The sequence below is a fragment of the Apodemus sylvaticus genome, chromosome 5, assembly GCF_947179515.1.
Source record: "Apodemus sylvaticus chromosome 5, mApoSyl1.1, whole genome shotgun sequence".
NCBI lineage: Eukaryota > Metazoa > Chordata > Mammalia > Rodentia > Muridae > Apodemus > Apodemus sylvaticus.
The window spans coordinates 102,159,147-102,182,206 of record NC_067476.1 but is presented as its reverse complement, the minus strand read 5'-3'; the positions used below and the strand labels follow the sequence as shown (position 1 = coordinate 102,182,206).

Sequence of the window (23,060 nt, the reverse complement as noted above, 5' to 3'; positions counted from 1 at the left end):
TACAGATTGTTGTGAGATGCCATGTCTATGCTGGGATTAGAATATGGGTTCTCTGGAAGAACAGCTAGTCCTAGTAACCTGTGAGTCATGTCTGCACCTTCTAGGTGCTTTTTAAAAGAAATGTTCAGGAGGGTAGGGTGGTGCATCCTTTAATCCTAAGGCTTGAGAGGCAGAGATAGCAGATCTCAGTTGAATTTAGAGGCCAGCCTTGTCCAAATATCAATTACAGGCCAGCCAAGGCTACATAGTGAGACCTTGCCTTTAAGGGAAAAAAAAAGAGCAATCAATGTTCATATACACACAAAGCTGCTTCAGGAAAAGCTATAATTCCCTGTCCAAGAACAGAGATTCTTGTTTTAACCCTTGGATCCATAGATAAAGGCATACATGACTGTGAAAAGAAAAAAATGTCAAAATGTCTACTAGCAGCCAGGCATGGAGGCACATACCTGTAATCCCAGCACTTGGGAGGCAGAGGCAGGCGGATTTTGAGTTCGAGGCCAGCCTGGTCTACAGAGTGAGTTCCAGGACAGCCAGGACTATACAGAGAAACCCTGTCTTGAAAAACAAAACACAAAAAAACAAACAAACAAAAAAGTCTACTAGCCAGACACCTGTGGTTCTGGATGAACTACAGATGGGTTTATCTGTCTCCCATGGCGTCTATGATCAGGTTCCCATTTATATCATTTGTGTACCTCAGATTCAAGGTTAAGATGGTTCTTTGACCAAATACCACATCCTGTTATTTAATGTATAATAAAAACATGATCCAGCCTCCATCAGCAGACACACACTGAAGCAAACAGCTCAGGCTGTGCAAGGTGGCCCACCCCTTTAATCCTAGGACTCTGGAAGTAGAGGTAAGCAGATTTCTGTGAGTTCAAGGCCAACCTGGTCTGTATAGTGAGTTAGAACAGCCAGAGTTACATAGTGAGACCCTGTCTTGAAACAAAAAACAAACAAACAAACAAAAAAAGACAAAAGAAAAAGAAAAGAGAACTACTGGCTCAACATCAAGACTGCCAAGAGAGTGAGTGTTTACTGTAAGGCCGAGTCACATGTGCGTCTCTGATTCCATGCTATAACTAATTTTCCCAACTATTCATTACCTCTAGTCTCCAGACCCACAAGACAATGTTTATACTATAATATGAAGATCAGGTAGACAAATACTAGCACATGCTTAACCACTAATCACGGTTGGATGTGGTGGCTGTAAGGAGGCTGAGACTTGCCTGGACTACAATGTGAGACTGTTTATAAAAACAATAAAGAAAACTTAAGCTGGTTGTGGCCACATATATCTTTGATCCCAGAGATAGGAGGATCTCTTGTGAGTTGAGGCCAGCTTGTTATACAAAGTTTACAAAGGCCAGAGTTGTTATACACACAAACCCTATCTCAAAAAAAACAAAAACAAGAAAGAAAAGAAATAAAAATAACTTAATAAATAAAAACACTAACAACCTGCAGAAAGAAGGCTTTGCATGAAGCAAACAGTACTTGGTCCTGAAGGAAGAAAATGTGGTTCATTAGTGTAGTGTGTAATAAATATGAGGGTAGTTCAGGGGCTCTGTTGTGTGTATCCGGTTTGTCTCTACTGAAGTTCTTTGTTCTTCTTTAAGCACCATGATGTGGGGGCAAAGCTCAACAGTCTTTTAGTACTTTTGTTCACAAATCTTCTCTGACCTAAATAACAAGATATACTTTAGTGACTCTCAAAATGCACCGTAAGTTCCAACAAAAAGGACCTCACACTTCTTCCAAGAAGATGAATGGACACGGAAACGGAACTGCCAGGAGATACTTGTCAACTGCAGCCTTGTGTATGTAAATGCAGCCTCATCATGTATGTAAATGCAGCCTCATCATGTATGTAAATGCAGCCTTGTGAACTCCACCTTACTTGTATTTGTTCTAGTATTTTCAAACCTTCGAGTATCTGTAAATCATTTAATCTGTAGCTTCACAACCTTCTAGGCACCACCAAGCATTCTTTCCAAACAGGGTTGGACTCAATCAGTTTCATACAATTTCAGTATCAACTTGTGTTGAAAGCAAAGTAGAAATTCAACTTCAGCTTCCTGGAAAAGTGTTGTAAGGGATTAGGCAATAGTCCAACCAGGGCAGAGGGAAACGTAGTAAGGAGTGAAAGAAAGGAAGGCAAGAGGCACAGGAAAGTGCCATTTTGTTACTGGTACTTTAGTAAAATCCACAATCTATTAAATTCTAAAAATAGATGGAGGACCAACTGTCTCACAGGCAGGGCCTGGGTTCTTGCTCCAACTGTCACTCTAGTACCTTCTACAGTGTCTGGCACACAGGAAATAAATAAGTACACTGGCAGGTAACACCTAGTATATGCAAGGTTCTGTTGGAAGCACTGACAACAAGAAGAATCTCTTAGTGGGGACTACAGACGTGGCTCAGTAGAAAGAGTGCTTATGTACTGGAGAGATGGCTCAGCAATTAAGAAAACTGTTCTTCTAGAGGTCCTGAGTTCCCAGCACCCACATGGTGGCTCACAACCATCTATAATGGGATCTGATGCCCTCTTCTGGTGTGTCTGAAGAGAGCCATGGCATACTCATAGACACAAATAAATAAATAAATAAATAAATAAATAAATAAACAAACAAATCTTTGAAAAAGAAACTAAATGAGCCAGGTCCCAGCACATGGGAAGCAGAGGCAGGCAGATCTCTTTGAGTTTGTGGCTAGCCTGGTCTACAGGGTGAGTTCCAGTTAATACTATACAGAGAATCCCTGTCTTGAAAAAACAAAACAAACAAACAAACAAAAGACAAAGAAAGAAGAAAGAGTAATGAACCACAAAGACGAAGGGGACAGGGGAGGAAACATGACTGGTGCTCCTTACAGTGCAGTTTGTTGCTCCGGCTGTTGAGTGGTTCCGGTCCATTCACATCTTTGCTCTTTTCATTATCCTCAATGGGTCGGAAATGAGCCAACGTTCTCATGAACCCTCGGAAGTTTACCTGATCCTCTCTGATTAGGAAATATAACAGAACAGCATGTCAATCAGGGTGGAAGTCTTTTGTTTGTATGTTTTGTCTTTTTGCAGTGTTTCAAAATCAAAGTCAAGGTCTTCCACAAGCTAGGTAACCACTCTACCACTAAACTATATAGATTCATGATGACTGTTTCTTATGGACGCGAGGACTGGCCAACACTTTGATCCTCGGTACCTTGAAAGTCCATTTAGCAAGCTTCCTTTCCATATGCATACATAACACTTTTGGACTTATACAATATCTCCATCTAAACAGTCTCACCCCAATGGTGTGAAATAGTATATTATTCTCATTTTTTTTTAAATGATTAACTAGGCTGAAAGAAGAAAAGAACTTAACTATGGTCAGAGTTATCAACTGAATTTAGTTATATATCTATAAAGTAGATTTTAAGTAGGGCCAGCACCACATGTGAAAACCTAAACTCTGCTTTGAACTCTAGAACAACCAGCATGTTACTCTTCCAACCCACAATAAAATATGCCTAGAGACATTTGCATTTTAAAGCACATTCTAGAAAAGCTTGCTTGTTCATTAGTTGTTCTGAGACAGTTTACCTCTGTAGCTAGCCTGGCTCTGTATTCACAACAGTCCAGTTTTGGCTTCCCCAGTGCTAGGGCATAAGCCACGAGGCCCAGTCACTTTGCTAGACTTTCCTCTCTCTTCCTCCTAATGCTGGGGATTACACAGGCCTTCAGCTGCACTCGGCAGGCACTTTACCACTAAGCTATATAGATCCAGCCTTGTGGTTCTCTTTTCTTTTTAAAGATTTTTTTAATTTTATGATTATGAGTGTTTTTTCTGTATTTATGTCTGTGTACCATTTGCGTGCCTGTTAACTGTGGAGGTCAGAAAACGTATCTGGTTCCCTGGAACAGGAGTTACAGTTATAAGCTTCCAGTGGGTCCTGGGAATCAAACCTCAGTCCTCTAAAAGAGAGGACAATGTTTTTAACTGATTAGCCATCTCTCTAGACCCCTCCCCATATATTCCTTTCTGTTCTGCTGAAACAGGATCTCACCTATGTAATCCTGGTTGGTCTGAAATTCTGAAATGCCTGGCTTTTTTTTTTTTTAATCTTAAGCATTTCTGCAATAAAGATAAATACTGCAAAGCATAGCAATGGATACTTGTTATCCCAGCACTCAGGAGGCAGAAAAAGGAAAGACTGCTTTGAATTTAAGTCCAATTAAGGCCACAGAAAAGTACTAGGTCAGCCAGGCAGTGGTGGTGCATGCCTTTAATGCCAGCATTCAGAAAAAAGAGACAGGCCAATCTCTTGAGTTTGAGGCCAGTCTACTCTACAGAGTGAGTTCCAGGATAGCCAGGGCTACATAGAGAAACCCTGTCTCGAAAACAGACAGCCAGACAGCCAGAGTACTGGTCAAGCAAAGGATATAAACAATAGTTTTTCTTGAAACAAGAAAAGCAGCTCAGGATATAGCTCAGTTGGTAGTGTTTGCCTGATATGCCTGAGCCCTGTGCTTACTCTCCAGTACCAAGGACACTGAGTCTGTGGTGGATCATGCCTGTAATCCCAGCACTCACAGATGGAGACAGGATCATTCTTAACTACATACTATTTAGGGGGAAGATGAGATAGAGAGAGGGCTTGGATATGATGGTAACTCTAGGGAGAAAGGCAGCCGTCTTCAGGTTCAAGGCCAGTCAGAGCTACATAGTGAGACGATATCTCAAAAAAATAAAAAAAATAAAAAAATAAAAAAGTAATTTTAGGCTGAATATGTAGCTCAGAATGTAAATGCTTGTCTAGCATAATGAAGCCTTGAGTTTCAGCACTATATAAACTGGTCATAGTGGTACACACTTAGAGTTGCTTCCACTCAGTAAAGAAAGAGAGGAGGAGCAGAAATTCAGGGCAGTGGATGCTGCCAAGCCTGATAACCGAGTCTACTTCTCAGAACCCACGGGGTGGAAAAAATGACCTGTCTCCTGAAAGTTGTTCTGACTTCCATGTATGCATGGTGGCATACCTAACACACTCACACACACACATGCACACCTGCAGAGAGAGAGAGAGAGAGAGAGAGAGAGAGAGAGAGAGAGAGAGATGAGAGAGTGTAACAAAAACAAAATAGAAACTAAAAGGAAATAATTCTAAAATTGAACAAATGAACTTTTTAATAGTTAAAGGGTAACACATGTGGCTTGTTTACTTACAACAATCAGAGCAATACTAGCTGGCCTAGAGTTAGGCCCAGAGTTACCTAAAAGATCCTGCCAGACATAATGGCACATGCCTTTAATCTTAGCACTTAGAGACAGAGGCAGGGAGATCTTTATAAATTCAAGGTTACCTTGGTCTCTACCTAGTCTCCGGCCAGCCATACTTACCTATTGTGAGACCCTGTATCAAAAAACAAAACAAAATCCCCGTCTTAGCTAAGTAATCCCAACATTTTTGAGGCAGAAGTAGGAGGATGTTGGATTTGAGCCCATTTTACACTTCAAAGGGACCATGTTTCAAACAGGAAAAAAAAAACCAAAACCCTCTGGTCTCTGTGTAGATATAACAGGTAATGTCTCCTAAGTGTCAGGTAGATAACACAGTTCAGAGACCTATGAATGGGAGAAGAGCTAGCTCAGAAGGGAGCCCTTGACTTCTTTCCTGCAGCTACACTCCCCGGGGAGCAAGCTTGGCGCAATATCGCAGTAAGGAAGAAGTCTCAAGTCTTGCACTAGGGCAAAACATTAAGGTTATCAACACAATGGAGAATGAAACACTTATGTTCTACTATCAATTTTCAGTCTGAAGGAAACAAAACAAAAAACAGAAGCCCCCTCCTTTTTTTTTTAAAGACAGAAGAAACAAAAGTCAGGTCAGTACTTGATAAGAAGCAGGGCGGCAGGGCACAGGCGGCCTCACAGCTGCTACCGCCCTCGGAGCAGACTGGAGAAGACCAGGAAATCACCAGGGTCCAAGGCGATTCAGCTTTGCCTTTCAAAACAGACTTCAAGAGTTGGTCAAGGTTGGGAGTGGTAGCACGCCTGTAATCCCAGCACTTGGGAGGCAGAGGCAGGCGGATTTCTGAGTTGGAGGCCAGCCTGGTCTACAGAGTGAGTTCCAGGACAGCTAGGGATACAGAGAAACCCTGTCTGGGGGTGGAGGGTTGGGGGGAGCTGGTCAAGATGGCTCACTTGAGCAGGCTCCTGCCAAGCCTGGCTATCTGAGTTTTCCCCAGAACCCAACTGGTGCAGGGGAAAACCGACTCAGGCAAATTGTCCACTAATTTATGTATAAACAAAATAAATAAATGTCTAGAAGGAGAAAGAGGAGAAGAAAGAAGGAGGAGGAGGAGGAGGAAGAGGTGAAGGATGAAGAAGAGGAGGAAGAGGAGGAAGGAGAAGGAAGAGGAGGAGGAGGGAGAAGGAAGAGGAGGAGGAGGGAGAAAGAGGAGGAGGAGGGAGGAAGAGGAGGAGAAGGAAGAGGAGGAGGAGGAAGAGGAAGAGGAGGAGGAAGAGAAGGAAGAGGAGGAGGAGAAGGAAGAGGAGGAGGAGGAGGAGATGACTTCCACAAGCTTTTTCTCCAAGTAACTGATGGTAGTTGAGGAGCTCTCTGAAAAGGAAGTTGACAAAATGACACTGTAAAATACTCTCCATTGTCAAAAGTGTACGTACAAAGCACATGCCTGAGCTGTGTCTGGCAGGCCCTAAAAGCACACCCAACGGAAGGTGCAGGAGGCAAGAAAGGCACAAATGAAGGAGAGCAGAAGGCAGCTCTGACTTGAGAGTCTTGGTGATTGTTCTTGCCATCCTGATCTAACTGGCCCTGAGTTTGTTTTGCTAATTTAAAAAAAAAAAATTAACGTGTCTGAGTATTTTGCTTGCATGTATGACTATGGAACATGTGTGTGCTGGCCAGTTTTTCTATCACCTTGACATAGACTAGATTCATCTGGAGAGAAAGAACCCAGAATAGCCTTTGGTTTTTGGAGCTTTTTGTTTGTTTTGGTTTTTTTGTTTGTTTTCTTTTGTTTGATACAGGGTTTCTCTGTGTAGCTCTGACTGTCCTGGAACAGCTCTATAGGCCAGGAAGGCCTCAAACTTAGAGCAAACTCACATATCTACCTGCTTCAGCCTTCTGAGTGCTAGGATTAAAGGTGTGCACCACCACTGAACCAGCTGCCTTCAGGGTGTTTTTTAAATTGAATGATGTGGGAATGCCCAGCACTGGTAGAGCTACCCCTGGGCCTATGGTTCTAGACCGTATAAGAACATAAGCTAAGCGAGCGAGTAAGCAGCATCCCTCTATGATTCTTTCCTGCAGGTTCCTCCCTTGAGTTCCTGTCCTGACCTCCTTCAATGATGGACTGTGATTTAGAACTGTCAGCTGTAATAAACTCTTTCCCCCCCTAAGTTGCTTCTGGTCATAGTGCTTTATCACTATAGGGTGCTGGGTTTGATTTTTCAGCAACATTAACAGCTCACAATCATCCACAATTCCTGTTCCAGAAAAATCAAATACTCTCTAATGGCAACCATATAAGTGGTAGACACACAGATACAAAAATAAATATAAGAAAAGCCAAGTTAGGTGAAACACTAGAGATAATCTATATATGAAAATTAGGGGTGTGAATTTAATTCTGGGCAACCATGATCTGAGATAACTATTCTATTCTATCTTATTATTACAATGACTATCATTACTGTTATTACTCTACATTAGCAATTACGATAGCCTACACAACAAAGGAAGGAACCAAAACTAACTGCCCCTACTCACCCCTCTGAGAAGAAGGCATTGATGATCCGGTCCCCCAGTGGGTTGATGGCAAGTTCTGGAATCCTTTGGAAATCTTCCCGGCTGCCAAAGGAATCACCTTAAGCTAGAGACCACTGGCCTTTGGAATGGACTCTTTTAATACCAACAAGTACAACCCAGCAAGAAAATTGCCTCCTGGAATTACTTCTGTGGTAAAATATAGAAGTAACTAGAATATCTGTCAACTGGTTGTTTTTTTTTTTTTTTTCACTAACTCAGGTGTGAATGAAGCAAGATTTAATTTTGCTACACCCCAGTAAGCCCAGCAAACAGGTTATATCAATGAACAAATACTACGCTGTTCCTTAGTAAATGATTTCTTGAACATTACTACTTTGTAATTATTAAGTTTGGTATTGTGAACAACAGACAGACACCATCAACTACCAAAGAACTCGAATGCAGGCTGGAGGAGCCTGAAGACGTATGCTCAGGAAGAGCTAAAACACCTATGAAATGCAAGAAATTCTTAAGGGATTGTTTCCATTCAAGAAGCCAACTAACAGGGTACAGTGGCCAGGGTGAGCTATAATCAAGTTCTAGCAGAGTTTGGATTATAGTAAGACCCTCCCATAGTTTCCCAAAATACTAACAAATAAATAGAAGGAAAGAAAAAAGGGGGGGAGAGAGGGGGAAGGGAAAGAATCCTTTCCCTGATGAGAAAAGAGGCAGATTTAACCTTGAACATGGTAAGAGCAATCAGTTTCACTTAACATGGAGGCTGTGATACCATTCTTCATACATACATCTTGTGCTGCTTCAACCTCAACTGATACAGTATCGCTCTGTTTTTGTATGTCATGCTTTATCTATGCCCTTGTAGAGCTGAAGAAACTGAATCATGCAAAGTAGCTTGCCCTGTCACAACTAAAAAGCAGAAATGCTTTAAATTTAAGACTTTAAGTCAAAATATTTCTTTCTTTCTTTCTTTTCTTTCTTTCTTTTTTTTTTTTTTGGATTTGTTTTTTTCAAGACAGGGTTTCTCTGTAGAGCCCTGGTTGTCCTGGAACTCACTCTGTAGACCAGGCTGGTCTTGAACTCAGAAATCCACCTGCCTCTGCCTCTGCCTCTGCCTCTGCCTCCCAGAGTGCTGGGATTACAGGCGTGCGCCACCACCGCCCGGCTAATTTCTCCTTTCTTTTAAACATGTATTCATCTATTGATGAATGCATATCTGTATGTGAATACTGAGGTGGAGCTCAGAGACAACTTAGAGATGTCAGTTCCCTCCTTCCACCATTTGTCCCAGGAACCAAATTCAGGTTAGTGGTGATAAGAGCAAGCACCCTACCTGCTGAGACATTTCACTAGCCCAAAACACAATTATTTTTAGAAGACAGCATAACTCAGTATGTGTAGCTGAGAAAAGCCTCAAATTCTTATCTTCCTAGCGCTACCTAATGTGTGCTAGAATTAAATGCTGTTGCCACAATGGCCCACAAAATGAAGTTTCAATCATTATTAATTTTTTTAATGTCCATTAGAGTTTTGCCTGTATAAGGATGTCAGAAGCCCTGGAACTGCATTCACAGACAGTTGTAAGCTACCATGTGGGAACTGAGAATTGAACCTTAACTACTGGCCCATTTACACAACAGCTCCCACAAGTTGTCCTACGACTCCTCTCCATGCCCCTTCTAACACCTACCACCCACCCAATAAATGTACAAAATACATTAAAAACCTCAGAAACTTTAATGTATCTCATTCCTGCTTCCAAGAAGTTTATTAGCAGAAAACAACACACATTCTACTCTCTTCACATTAAATGCTATGAGGACAGCTTCTGAAACATCCCTATTCTACTCAAGAATCTTCACACACTTCCTGTTGTGATTTAAACTTTACACAGTCAATGAACTGACCTAATTCATCTCCACCACATCTGGTAACAGACAGAAACTGACTAGCATACTGAGTACCTCTGGATTTAATCTTCCTTGATCATTTAGAAAACTGATTTCTTTTATCAATCATAATTGATTAAGATGATAAAGATTACTAGGGTCTAGATTGTTTAATGCAGCAAAAATTTATTACATAATTTGTCCTATAATATAGAGTCTACCCACTCATCAAAATGTAGTTCCTCTTGTCTAACAAAATGACAAACATTCTAGGAAGCCAGGCGTGGTGGTGGACACCTTTAATCCCAACACTGGAGAGGCAGAGGCAGGCAGATCTCTGAGTTCTAGGTCAGCCTGATCTACAGAGTTCCAGGGATATACAGAAAAACCCTCATTTCTTGAAAACCAAAATAACAAAAACAAACTTATCAGGGCTGGAGAGAAGGCTCAGTAATTAAGGGCACTGACTCCCCTTCCAGAAGACCCAGGTCCAGAAGACCCAGGTCCAGAAGACCAAGTCCAGAAGACCAGGTCCAGAAGACCCAGGTCCAGAAGACCCAGGTCCAGAAGACCCAGGTCCAGAAGACCCAGGTCCAGACCCACATGACAGCTCACATCTCTGTCACTCCAGCTTCCAAGACTTCTGACACCTTCACACATATACATGCAGATAAAACACCAATGAACAAAGAAAAAAAATAAGTTATATATGTAAATACATATGCATATGCACACACACAACACCAATGATGTATAGAGACCACGGCCAAACTGGTCCCTGCACTCCAAATGCAAGACACCTAGTATGCCCACCCTTGGAATATAGACAGATGCTGGTCTGGGAGGGGAGGGAGGGAGGGAAGGAAGGGAGGAAGGGAGGGAGGGAGGGAGGGAAGGAGGGAGGGAGGGAGGGAAGTGCTCACCTGAGAGTCCCGTTCTCCCCTTTGTCCAGGCTGGTGAAGCGGCTATACAGGCGGGTGATTTGACTGTGGGAAACTGAAGGGCAGAAAATTAGTCCCAATTGAAATAGACATGCACATCCACCCACGGCCTACTGCATGCTTCAGCGTGAGAGAGATGGGGAGCTGTGCAAGATGTCAAAATAGCAGATTTAAAAACTAAAGAATAAGAGGAGCTAGAGATCAAACTAAATCAAAACCAATTAAAGGGCCGGGCGTGGTGACGCACACCTGTAATCCCAGCACTTGGGAGGCAGAGGCAGGTAGATTTCTGAGTTCAAGGCCAGACTGGTCTACAGAGTGAGTTCCAGGACAGCCAGGACTACACAGGGAAACCCTGTCTCAAGAAAAACAAACAAAGAAACAAAGAAACAAACAAAAAACAATGAAAACTGGCTCTTAAAAAATAAAGTGCAGGGCTCAGCGGTTAAGAACTTAGGACTGCTCTTCCAGAGGTCCTCAGTTCAATTCCCAACAACCACATGGTGGCTCCCACTGTAATGAGATCTGATGCACTCTTCTGGTGTGTCTGAAGATAGCAACATAATAAATAAATAAATAAATAAACAAACAAACAAACAAACCAAACAAAGTGTAGGCTTAACTAAGAATGTATTAGGCTAGGAATGCAATGCAGCTCAGTGGTAGAGCTCTGTTTCACATGCATCACCATCTGAATTCATTCCCAGTACACACATACACACACACACACACACACACACACACACACACACACACACAGGTTTAAAAACACAAAACAATAAAAAACAGCAAAGTGTTGGGAGTAACATGTACAGTCAGTTGAAGAGTGCCTGTTTAAAAGGGTGAGTGAGACTCTGTTTGATCCCTAGCATCTCCCTCTCACTTCTCCCCCACCCCCTAATAAAGTTAAAAGAGAGGAAAAAACAAAAACCAAACCTCAAGCCTGTTAATTAGTTTGGCTCTTCAGACTGAAATTTGAGTGGGTAACTTAATGCCGAACTAAATATTGTGACACATCAAACAATTCTGGTTTTAAAGTCTAGTCTTCAGCACCAAGCACCCACAGCATCACCTCCTCTTTAGGACTTAACTGGGTGACAGATCCCACAACCTGGAATCATCTTGTTCATAAAACAGTGACCATGATGTGACATCTACAAGAGAATCTAATGGCTCCTTTCTCTGGGTTAGCACAGTCAACTCCAGCACAAGCCAATAGCTAAAAGCATTTTATAACTGCAGGTGTACAAAACAACCCTAAAAGTGCAAAAGGCACTTCTGGGAAACAGTTTAGTATCCTGGCAGATTAGAGGCAAGAGGAAAACACAGAGTAACCATAGACAGGAAGACGACAGTCCCAAAGCAGGTAGCAAGCCCAAACTGTCTCAGCTGCGCCAGTGAGGGTTTAGAGATTAGGGAAGTGTGGGTCTGAAGGTTGTCCTCCCCTAGCTCAAGCAACATAACAGGACTGCTGTGGAACAAGGAAATAAGGCAGGAAGTAAAACGTGGGGCAGAGAGGACATCCTTGAAAGGTGCTCTAATATGTAAGCAGAACAGAGGAAGCACAACTCCTCCCATCCAGGCATAACAAACAGGAGTCTGGCTGCTAAAGGCTGCAGGTGTGGAGACTGCGGCCAGCCACACAGGTATGAGCAGCTTTGTGGAGAATAGACACTTGTGATGGCCAGGCAGAGTCTGATTCCATTCGTGGAGCCTATACAGGGGCTATGTTAATGGGACTGTGAGGAGCAGAAAGAAAATGCTTGGCAAAGGGCCTGTGCTGGGAAAGCACACCAAGTTAACTATTGTCACCACTTTATCCCTACACAAGAGCCTGAGGGGACAGTTTATTCAGCTATGTGAACTTCTCTCCACCTTCTTGGCGTGCCAGACACAGCTACTTTCTTCAGGAATCTGACCAATTTATCCAAAGCCTGGCATCTGGCCTCCAAAGGGACTTTTGTAATGAATTCCTTAGTTGGGCAAAATTAAGTCAGTTAAAGAATAACTACATTTCCCAAAAAGTTTTCAAAGACAAATCTATGTTTTCCATCAACATTGTTTCTTTTCATTTCTTTTATATACCACCTAGTATCCATTCATTTGTGTACTTTAGATCCAACAGCTTAATTTTCTCTTTTTAACTTTTAAAAACAATTTGTTTTGCCGGGCGGTGGTGGTCCAGGCCTTTGATCCCAGCACTTGGAAGGCAGAGGCAGGCAGATTTCTGAGTTCAAGGCCAGCCCGGTCTACAGAGTGAGTTTCAGGACAGCCAGGACCACACAGAGAAACCTTGTCTCGAAAAAGCTAAAAAAAAAATAAAAAAAATTTTAAAAAATTGTTGTTATATACATTGGTGTTTTGCCTGCATGTATGTCTGTATGAGGGTGTCTGATCCCCTGGAACAGGAGTTACAGGTGATTTTAAGCTACTGTGTGAGTGCTGGGAATTGAACCTGGGTTCCCTGGAAGAACAGCCACTACTGTTAACTGCTGAGCCATCTTTCTTTCTCTCTTTCTCTTTCTCTCTCTCTCTCTCTCTCTCTCTCTCTCTCTCTCTCTCTCTCTCTCTTTTTCTTGGTTTTTTAGATTCCCCCCCCCCCGCCCGCCCCCAGACAGGGTTTCTCTGTATAGCCCTGGTCCTGGAACTCACTCTATAGACCAGACTGGCCTCGAACTCAGAAATCCGCCTGCCTCTGCCTCCCAGAGTGCTGGGATCGCAGGCGAGCGCCACCACCGCCGGGCCCCAGCTTAATTTTCATAGTCTTTTGACTATCAAGTAATTCATTTCATATTGGTGCAAAGAATTTTTAAAATATTAAAAAATATATTTATTTTGCATTATATTTCTGTGTCTGTGCAAGTAATTGCTGGTACCCTCAGAAGCCAGAGGTATTGAATTCCCTAGGAACTGGAGCTACAGTAAGATGAAAAATGACTAAATTATATTTTTCTTTGTATTAATTTTAATATATTAAGGTGTTGTATATTTATATATTATTTTAAGATTATACACATGATAAAATGTAAATGAAATAATACACAATGTTGTCTTCCTAACACCCAAGTCCCCAATCGCCTATGCCAGAGCCATGAAATTAATAGCTTGTTATGGCCCTTACTAGACATTTTTCAGTGTGTGTGTATGTGTGTGTATGTGTGTGTGTGTGTGCATGCGCGTGCAGAGTTTTATACAATGTTAAAAAATATTTACTTAGTTATTTTTATTTAATGTACATTAGAGTTTTGCCTATATGAGGGTATTGGATCTCCTGGAACTAGAATTATAGAAAACTATGAACTGCAATATAAGTGCTGGGAACTGAATCTGGGACCTCTGGAAGAGCAAACAGTGCTCTTAACCACTGACCCATCTCTCCAGCCCAATTGATAGAATTATAACTCAAAGGTTAAGTAAATGTTACAATCTAATCCAACTGTTAAAAACTAATAAAAGACTAGATGGTAGTGGCACACTTTTGCATGTCTTTAATACCAGTACTGTTTATTGGCATTGAATCCAATACCAGGACTCAAAAGGTGGCTCAGCAGTCAAAAGCATCCTGCTCTTCCAGAAGCCTGAGTTTGGCTCTTAGCACCCATGTTGGGCAGCTCACAAGTGCCTGTAGTTCCAGTTCCTATGGAATTCAATACCTCTGGTTTCTGAGGGTACCAGCAATCACTTGCACAGACACAGAAACATAATAAAATATAAACATATTTTTATAAATTTTAAAAATACTCCACACAAATATGAAAGACTATGAATTACTAATTGAAAATTAAGCTGTTAGGGGGCTAGAGAGATGGCTCAGCAGTTAACTACAACACTGGCTGCTCTTCCAGAGAACCAGGGTTCAATTCCCAGCACCCACAAGGCAGTATTATACAGGCTAGTCTGCACTTCAGCATTGGAACATGGAACTAGTCAGATGCCTGAAGCTTACTACAAACAGTTGAGAGGCAGAAGCAGACAGGTATCTATGAGTTAGAGGCCAGCCTGGTCTACCTAGCAGGTTCCAGGATAGCCAAGGCTACACATAGAAACTTTGTCTAGAAAAACAAAAAAAAAAAAAAAAATTTTTTTAATTAAAAAACAAAAAACTAATAAATGACCCACTGTGGTAGGAAATATCCCACACTAGAGCTGCTACCCTCTGCCCCAGTGGTCTTGCTACCTCCAAGGTTAGCCTGAGGCAACTGTCTTCTCAGTTCCAGTTCACCTGCCTCAGAGCCACTAGTACCTTCCCTGCCATCCATCCCCTGCAGCAAGCGAGCTGTCACAAATTCCCTTAACCCAGTAAATCAGAACTCTAGAAGTGCTGGGCAGTGGTAGCACATGCCTTTAATCCCAGCACCTGGGAGGCAGAGGCAGGTAGATTTCTGAGTTCGAGGCCAGCCTGGTCTACAGAGTGAGTTCCAGGATAGCCAGGGCTACACAGAGAAACCCTGTCTCGAAAAACCAACCAACCAAAAAACAACAACAACAAAAAACCTTCTAGGAACTTATAATTATGAGTCAGTTTTCTTTCTTTCTTTTTTTTTTTTTTTTTTTTTTTTTACTTTTGAGACAGTGTTTCAAGACCTCTGCCTCCCAGGTGCTCGGATTAAAGGTGTGCGCCACCACTGCCCAGGGGAGAGTCAGTTTTCTAGATCAATAAATTAATTCACAAGACAATTTTTCACACACAGTAATTTCAGAGTCAATTGATAATGATAAAAGCTGCCCACCTGGATTAGACAAGTTATCCCAATCATTCTAAGTGTCCTTTTATGATATTCATAGCTTCCTGTAGCTATATAAAGCCACATAGATAAGGTTTGTCTTCTCCACCCACCTTTTCTCATCCTCCTCTTTCTCTCTTCCAGTCCCTGTCTCTGTCTCCAAACTCTTAGCTCCACCTTCCTTTTCCTTGTCCAATCAGAGGCTTCTTATATTAATATTTAAATCAATTGGGGGGAAATTCTGCTACAACCCAGCACTTTGGGAGGCAGAGATAGGTGAATCTCTGAGTTCCAGGCTAGCCTGGTCTATAGAGACAATTTCAGGACAGTTAGGGCTACACAGAGAAACCCTGTCTTGAAAAATCAAGCAAGCCGGGTGGGGGTGGCATACGCCTGTAATCCCAGTACTCTGGGAGGCAGAGGCAGGCAGAGTTTGAGGCCAGCCTGGTCTACAGAGTGAGTTCCAGGACAGCCAAGGCTATACAGAGAAACCCTGTCTCAAAAAAAACAATTTCAAAAAAAAAAAAAAAATCAAGCAAAAACAAAAAACACTAATTGATGACCACAGCAATCTCCAAAATGAACCAAAGTCTAGAGCTGACCCTGAACTCACTCTACAGCACAGGCTAGCCTCATTCTTGCAAGTCTGCCTCAGTCTCCAGATTATTAGTATTATATACATGGACCACCACACTGGGCTTCATCTACCCTTAAAGGAGCTACATAGTACACACACACACACACACACACACACACACACACACACTAGAACTGCCAGGAATGAAGGCAGGGCATGCTTCCAGCAAAAACAAACTGAAGGAACAAAGCTAACCAGACAGGTACCTAACACTGGTAACATTCTTGGAAATCTCAGGAGTTAACAGTTTCCCTTAAACTAGACTGTGAATAGGGACATGCCTTGAATGAAGCTGAAGTCTACTCTGCTGAACAAATACTTATTTTATATTGAAAGACTGAAAAGATCCTGCTAACCTTGAGTTCAGAGCTGTCTATCAAATTTACCTCTTTCTCAAGATGAGAAGGTATTTCAAGACCAAGCTAATCACCAAGGTGGACAGCCAGGGGGAAGCATGCAAAATTAAAGGAGACAGGCCAAGATATTTTGTCATGGCTTTTATGCTAACCTTAGTGATAGAGACAAGCTGGGCTGAAGTGCCCAGCTGCAGGCAGCAGCAGCTCTAGGGAGACACTGCAGCGTGGAGCCTGTACTTTCCAGGTTTCATATCCTGACATTTTCCCAATATATGGACTTCAAGCTCTAACCTATTCTCTTAAGAATTAACAGAGACCACCAGGTGATGGTGGCACACGCCACCTTTAATTCCAGAACTCAGGAGGCAGCAACTCTGAGTTCAAGACCATCCTGGTGAGTTCCAGGACAGCTAGAGATACATAGAGAAACCCTGTCTTGAAAAACAAAACAAAGCAGACAAACAAAAAATAATTCAAAGGGATCAAAAAATGTGTTTTCTAAAACAAGCAGAGGACAGACCTCAGCATAAGCGCTTCAGAGTATGTTCCAGCAAAGCCTTCCAACACCATCCCAACAAAAGAACAAGTGGAACCAAACAACAAACAAAATGGATCTCAAAAGAGGGCAAACTGAGTATTACTAATAGTAAATCTATTGCTGGGCAGTGGTGTCGCTCGCCTGTAATCTCAGCACTTGGGAGGCAGAGGCAGGCAGATTTCTGAGTTCAAGGCCAGCCTGATCTACAGAGTGAGTTCCAGGACAGCCAGGGCTACACAGAGAAACCCTGTCTCAAAAAAAACAAAAAGCTAAAAAAAAAAAAAAAAAGTAAATCTATCAACTTTCTCAGGAGTGACCATAGTACTTTGGCTAACAAGTTACATGTTTCCTTTTTCCTACATAACACAGAAAAGTAAATAAGGGTAAAGCATCTACAACTTCCAAATAATTGATATTGTGAGTTCAACACCAGCTTGGCTAGTGAGTTCCAGGTCACCCAAGGGCAAGACCCTGCCCCCAACTGCATCCCCACCAAAACAAAAAAAAAAAAAAAAAAAAAAAAAAAGCAGGGCAGGAGGTGGCCCTCAATGGTGCAATCCTTTCTCCTTGTTTTGTTTTGTTTTGTTTTGTTTAGAGACAGGGTTTCTCTGTGTAGCCCTGGCTGTCCTGGAACTCACTCTGTAGATCAGGCTGGCCTCGAACTCAGAAATCTGCCTGCCTCTGCCTCCTAAGTGCTGGGATTAAAGGCGTGTACAACCACCGCCAGGTGGTGCAATCATTTCAAAGAATACATAAAAGCAAGAATCTAGATTCAATCTCATGCACCAACATAAATAAATGAACAAAAAATAGGTAAACAAAGCAAATACGGAAAAATTGCAACAACGCATGTATTAGAAACAAACATGGGTCCTCATCTACTACCAACTTTTCTGCATATCTGAAAGTTTACATCACAACCTGAACTCTTTTGGTTTTTTTTTTTTCCTTTTGTTTGGTGGTTGTTGTTCCTGTTTGTTTTGGTTATTTGAGATTGTATATTTTTAATATTTATTTTTATTTTAAGAATTTTGCCAGAATGTATGTATGTATATAGCACATTAGAGAGAGAGAGAGAGAGAGAGAGAGAGAGAGAGAGAGAGGAGAGCACTACAGATAATAGTGAGCTAACATGTGGGTACAGAATTCGAAGCTTGGATCTAAGAGTGGAGAGCACTCTAACTGCTGAGCTATCGTTCCAGCCCCTTCTATTTAAAAAATAACAGCTATGTGTGAATATGTAGACACCGGTGCACATGTATTTGTGCCACAGCCTACAAAAGGTCAAAGGACAACTAGCCAGAGTCAATTCTCTTTCCTCTATGCAGGTCCTAGGACTCAAGCTCTGGGCGTCAGGTTTGGTGGCAAGCAAAGAGGCATCCGGCCAGCAAATGACAGTATATTTTTATACAGTCTAGTCTGGCTTTGAACTCAGAACCCTCTGATCTTAGCCTCCCTAGTGCTGGAGTTAAAGGCATAAAATATGCTACCACATCTGGAACTGGTATGAAAATCAAATCTCTTGACTGATATATTCAGGTCAGACCACACAGTAAGCTTACCTTTTGCTACCGAAGACCTAAGGTATCCTATCTGTTTATGTGCTTCCATAATAGTGTTTATTGCATGTAGCATATATATTGCTGTTTTGTAGCATAATGTTTTTCTGCTTAAACTCAGAAGTCTTGGCTTATATCTCTACAACTGCTTCAAGGGCCAGTGACTTTCTATGTAACTTCAAGAAGTCTGTGTTCTGAACCCCTTCCTCATTTGTAAGTCCCAGAATTCCATTCTCTATCTTGACACACAGTTCTCCTTATCCCTTTCTAGTAAGAAATGGGAACTTTGGGAGAAAACTAGAAGGGTATAGAACTTTACAAATTATTTCAAGCCTGCCAAAGATATTATCTCTCCATTTCCAACTCAATAGGACACAAGACAGAAGACAGCAGGGTCCGCTGTACTCACAGACTCCCCCCCACCCCAGTCTGTACACTATGGCATGAGATAGGCCAGCCAGGAAGGGGCCCCAGAAGGAAGCAGTAGCACTCACCTCAATTTCAAGAAACTATTCTCAAGCAATTACCTTTCTCAGGCCTTTGCTCTGCTGGAACTAGAGAGAAACCCACACCCTTCATATCATCATTACACCCTTCCAAACAAAAACTCACTGGTTTGTACAACTCACTCCTAAACCTGTTCAACACCCTGCCCATACCCACATGACACACACCATAGAGCAGAAACTAAAAATAAACCAATTTTCATTCCCCACTATTTAGTTGGCATGAACCTTTGCTCACAGTTATGGGTTTTGGCAATCCACAGCAAGGCTATTCCTATGGTTAATTGCACTGAGGGTCAAGACATAAATAAATTCCTAAGATACTGGGACCGCCCTCCAATTATCTTTTATTCAAATGTGCTAACTTATAAAAATGTAGAATTGTGAAAGAGGGTGATAGAACAAAGGCTAAATATAGTACTTTATAACAGTGTTTCATTTTTTTTCTTTTCTTTCTCTCCCTTTCATTCTTTCCTTCTTTCTTTCTTTCTTTCTTTTTTTTTTTTTTTTTTTTTGGTTTTTTCAAGACAGGGTTTCTCTGTGTAGCCCTGGCTACCCTGATTAGATCTCAGGCTGGCCTTGAACTCAGAAACCCACATGCCTCTGCCTCCCAAGTGCTGGGATTAAAGGTGTGCACCACCACCACCTGGCTCACTCTTTTTTTTTCTTTTCTTTTCTTTCTTTCAAGCCAGGGTCTCCCTATGTAGCTCTAGTTGGCCTGGAACTTGGAGACCCACCTGCCTCTGCCTCCACATCTGGCTTTATTTTTGTTTAAATTTTAACTATATGTGTGAGTTTGTGCATGTCAGTGAGGGTGCCCCAGAGATCATAAGCATTAGATCCTCTAGAGCTGAATTCACAGATGGTTGTTACCCACCAGCCCAATATGGGTGCTGGGAATCAAACTGGGTCCTCTTAACTGATAAGTCATCTTTCTGGCCCCCAAAGTGTTTCTTAAACTATGAGAAACCTCAGCAAAGCAAAGTGGTACATACTCGCTATCCCAACACTCAGAAAACTGAGGCAAGGAATTGCTTTGAGTGAAGCAGCCTCAAAAATAAATAAAACAACATCAGGCTATATTTTGTTTCAGTACTAGGATCAAAGGCATTTTGGGAGTGTTACACACATCTGTAGTCCCTGTCCTTGGGCGGCTGAAGCAATAGGATCTCAAATTTGAAGCCAGTCTGGGGTACACAAATTCCTGTCAAAGGAGGAGAAAAGAAGAAGAGGAGGAGGAAGAAAAGGAGGAAAAGAGAAGAAAAAGGAGGAGGAAGAAGGGGAAGTGGAAGAGGAGGAGAAGAAGAAACAATCTCTGCTGATGGGTGCTACCTAGATCTACTGATGGCTCAATCCCTAGGGTAGAGGGATGGTGTTGTAGCTAAGTGGGGGAACAGATGCTGAAAGCCACTCAAACACCCTATGCTAATTTATCAACAATTAATCCATTCATGCATCAAGATCCAATTCCTGTACCTACAAAACCAGCTCACAGACTCTCTTCCCTAAAATCTGAAGGTGGGTGTTGTACGGTTTTAGCTTCCTTATGTTGAAGCTAATCACAAATAGTCTTTGGCTTATCTCCTTCACCAGCTTGTGGGTGTCTTGTTACCATCTGCTCTCAATACCTAGCATAATATTAAACAGGCACTTTGAAAACTCAGTATTTGTTTCATTAGGTTTTCCCAATCAATATACACTGGTTTTGCTGGGAATTTAGAGAATTTTTCTCATACTTAAAAATTACTCTTGGGTAAGCAGGATAATAGTTCTTTCATGATCGCCTAGGTTTGTCCATGAGTCACAAGGTAAAACAACTTAGTCCTACATCCAGGACTAATGAAATTGGAATGACATCATTGTCCCATTCATTCTGAAGAGAAAACAGCCTTTTCCCAATTAAGCATGATGGCTCATACTTATAAAACCAGCACTTGGAGGGCTGAAGCAGGAGGACTGTCATGAGTTTGAAACCATCCTGGGCTATGTAGTGAAAAAATTTTTTTTGTCTTGTTTTGTGTTTTGTTTTGTTTTTCACGTCAGTTTCCCTCTAAAGCCCTAGCTATTATGAGGCCTGTTATGCAGCTCAGGCTGGTCTCAAATTCTTCAGCCTCTGGAGTGCTGGAGGCACCACGGGGCCCAGCTCACTTAGTGAATTCTAAGCAGCAAGTCTTCGCTACAAGGTAAGATCTTGTATCAAAACAACAAAAGAAAACAAAACCGTAGCTTGTCCCATACTCACTACACTTCCCCATGATCAGACTCTGCTTTAAACAGAAACAAGTCGGGTCAGAGGTAAATGCTTGCTGAAGCCAACTGTGTATATTTCTAATCATGGAATCAGTTAAGCAGTGAAATGTCCTCAAACTTAAGTGGCCAGGAACTGGAGATATGGCTCAGCAGTTAAGAACACTGACTGCTCTTCCAAAGGTCCCAAGTTCAAATCCCAGCAACCACATGGTGGCTCACAACCATCTGTAATGAGATCTGACTCCCTTTCCTGGAATGACTGAAGATAGCTATGGTGTTCTCACATTAAAAAAAAAAAAAAAAATTGTGTGGCCAAAAACAAAAGCTAAGTCTCTGTCATTCACTCAAAATTGGCCACATGTTAGTTAAGGGATTAAAAACAAAGCAACCTGACAGGGTGGTGGGGCTAGATCACATATCTTCCAATGTGAATACTCTAGAAAGTTTAACTTGTCACACAGCCAGAACAACCTTTAATTACCCAAGGACTCATTCCTGGAGAATTCTGTAGTTCCCTGTACTCCTTGGCACTATCTGCCATTGTGTTATTTGCTCACATTATCATCAAAGACAGGCACCATGAAGACACAGCTTAGGAAAATCAAAGAGAGCCGAGCCTATGAGAAAGCATTGTAGCAATACAATGTATCATACATTATCAAGGGCTTTTCAAAGGTATGGCGTGTTTTCTGTGCTTCTCAATTCCTAAAGCCCTGTTGCTCCTTTGTTCAGGTTAACAAGGAAGACACTGTGTGTGTGTGTGTGTGTGTGTGTGTGTGTGTGTGTGTATTTAAATCTGTTCCTGGCACAAATTCACAGATTCTGGAGTACATCCAACAGATATCAATATATATAAAAACAGGACAAATATCTTCACTGTTTCTTTAAAACCTTGATCACTGTGCCTGTGGTTTTTCTCCAACGGTTCAGATTAAAAAGCCTCACTCGGGTTTTGGGACTTTTGATCTCTTAGTGGTCTTCAGTTCCTGGTCACAAGCCTTACTCTATGATCTTCTTTACTGAGTTTTTCCCTGTGTGTGATTTTAGTAGTTTTAGCTTCTTGCTCCGAAATCTCATTGGGATGTATAACGTTTTCTCCAGGAACCAGTCAGATTTCCTGGATCTGCTTCTGCTTTATCTACAGTTCAGGGTGCTTCTGTAAGACGAACGATAAAGAAAATGCGCGGACTTTCATGGGCAAGAGTGGAGTGGTGGTGTCTATGCTCCGTTGCTGGATCGAGATTCCGGGCTTTTGAGCCAAGACAGCTCCCGAGAAGCCACATCCCGGCTCCGAGAAGCTACAGATGAACGTACAGGTATTCTAGCCTTTGGTTACCCAAAGCACCGGAGGCTGCAGGGGACCATCCCAACAGTCACCGAACCCCAGATCAAGCCCTCAGCGACGACCGCTGTCAGTACTGAGACCAGCCCAAGGCGCCGGGCCGCCTTCCCACCCCCAACAGGAACTCACAGCCAGTCTCCTTCTTGATCTCCTCGAGCTCTTCGTCCCGCAATAACGTGGAGGCCCGAGACCCCATCACCGTGGCGGGAGCTCCTCCGGGAGCGGCAGCGCCAGAAGCAGCGGCGGCAAGAGGGAAAGAAGGAGGGAAGGGCCAGGGGTCAAGAAGGGAGAGGGCACTGTTTCTCTTGCGGCCCGGGGAGGGAAACAAGGGGTGGCGCGCGGGGGAGGGCGGCCCTACACCAGCCAATCGGGAGCGAGGCCGCGCCCTGCGCAGGCGCTAACGTCAAACCTTGGCTCTCGAGCACGGAATGAATCAGCCGTGCGGCTGCGGGAGTCCAAAGGGAGGCAGGCCCCGCCCCCGGAACCAGGGCAGCCGCCGGCCTTAAAGCGGCAATACCACTATGGCGCTAGGGACTGCA

The 23,060-nt window shown here is 42.5% G+C and overlaps 1 protein-coding gene across 1 annotated transcript in view; it reads right to left on the bottom strand.

Moving 5' to 3' along the window:
- The window catches only part of Chp1 (calcineurin like EF-hand protein 1), a 35,271-nt gene extending 12,402 nt beyond the window's left edge, over positions 1 to 22,869 (bottom strand). Inside the window, exons 1-4 of the mRNA XM_052183275.1 lie at positions 22,651 to 22,869; positions 10,592 to 10,664; positions 7,783 to 7,863; positions 2,882 to 3,009 (exon numbers count right to left, since the gene is read on the bottom strand). Coding sequence (XP_052039235.1) covers positions 2,882 to 3,009; positions 7,783 to 7,863; positions 10,592 to 10,664; positions 22,651 to 22,717 — 349 coding nt within the window. The 5' untranslated portion in view covers positions 22,718 to 22,869. The remainder of the gene's footprint in view (positions 1 to 2,881; positions 3,010 to 7,782; positions 7,864 to 10,591; positions 10,665 to 22,650) is intronic.
- Positions 22,870 to 23,060: the final 191 nt, after the last annotated feature.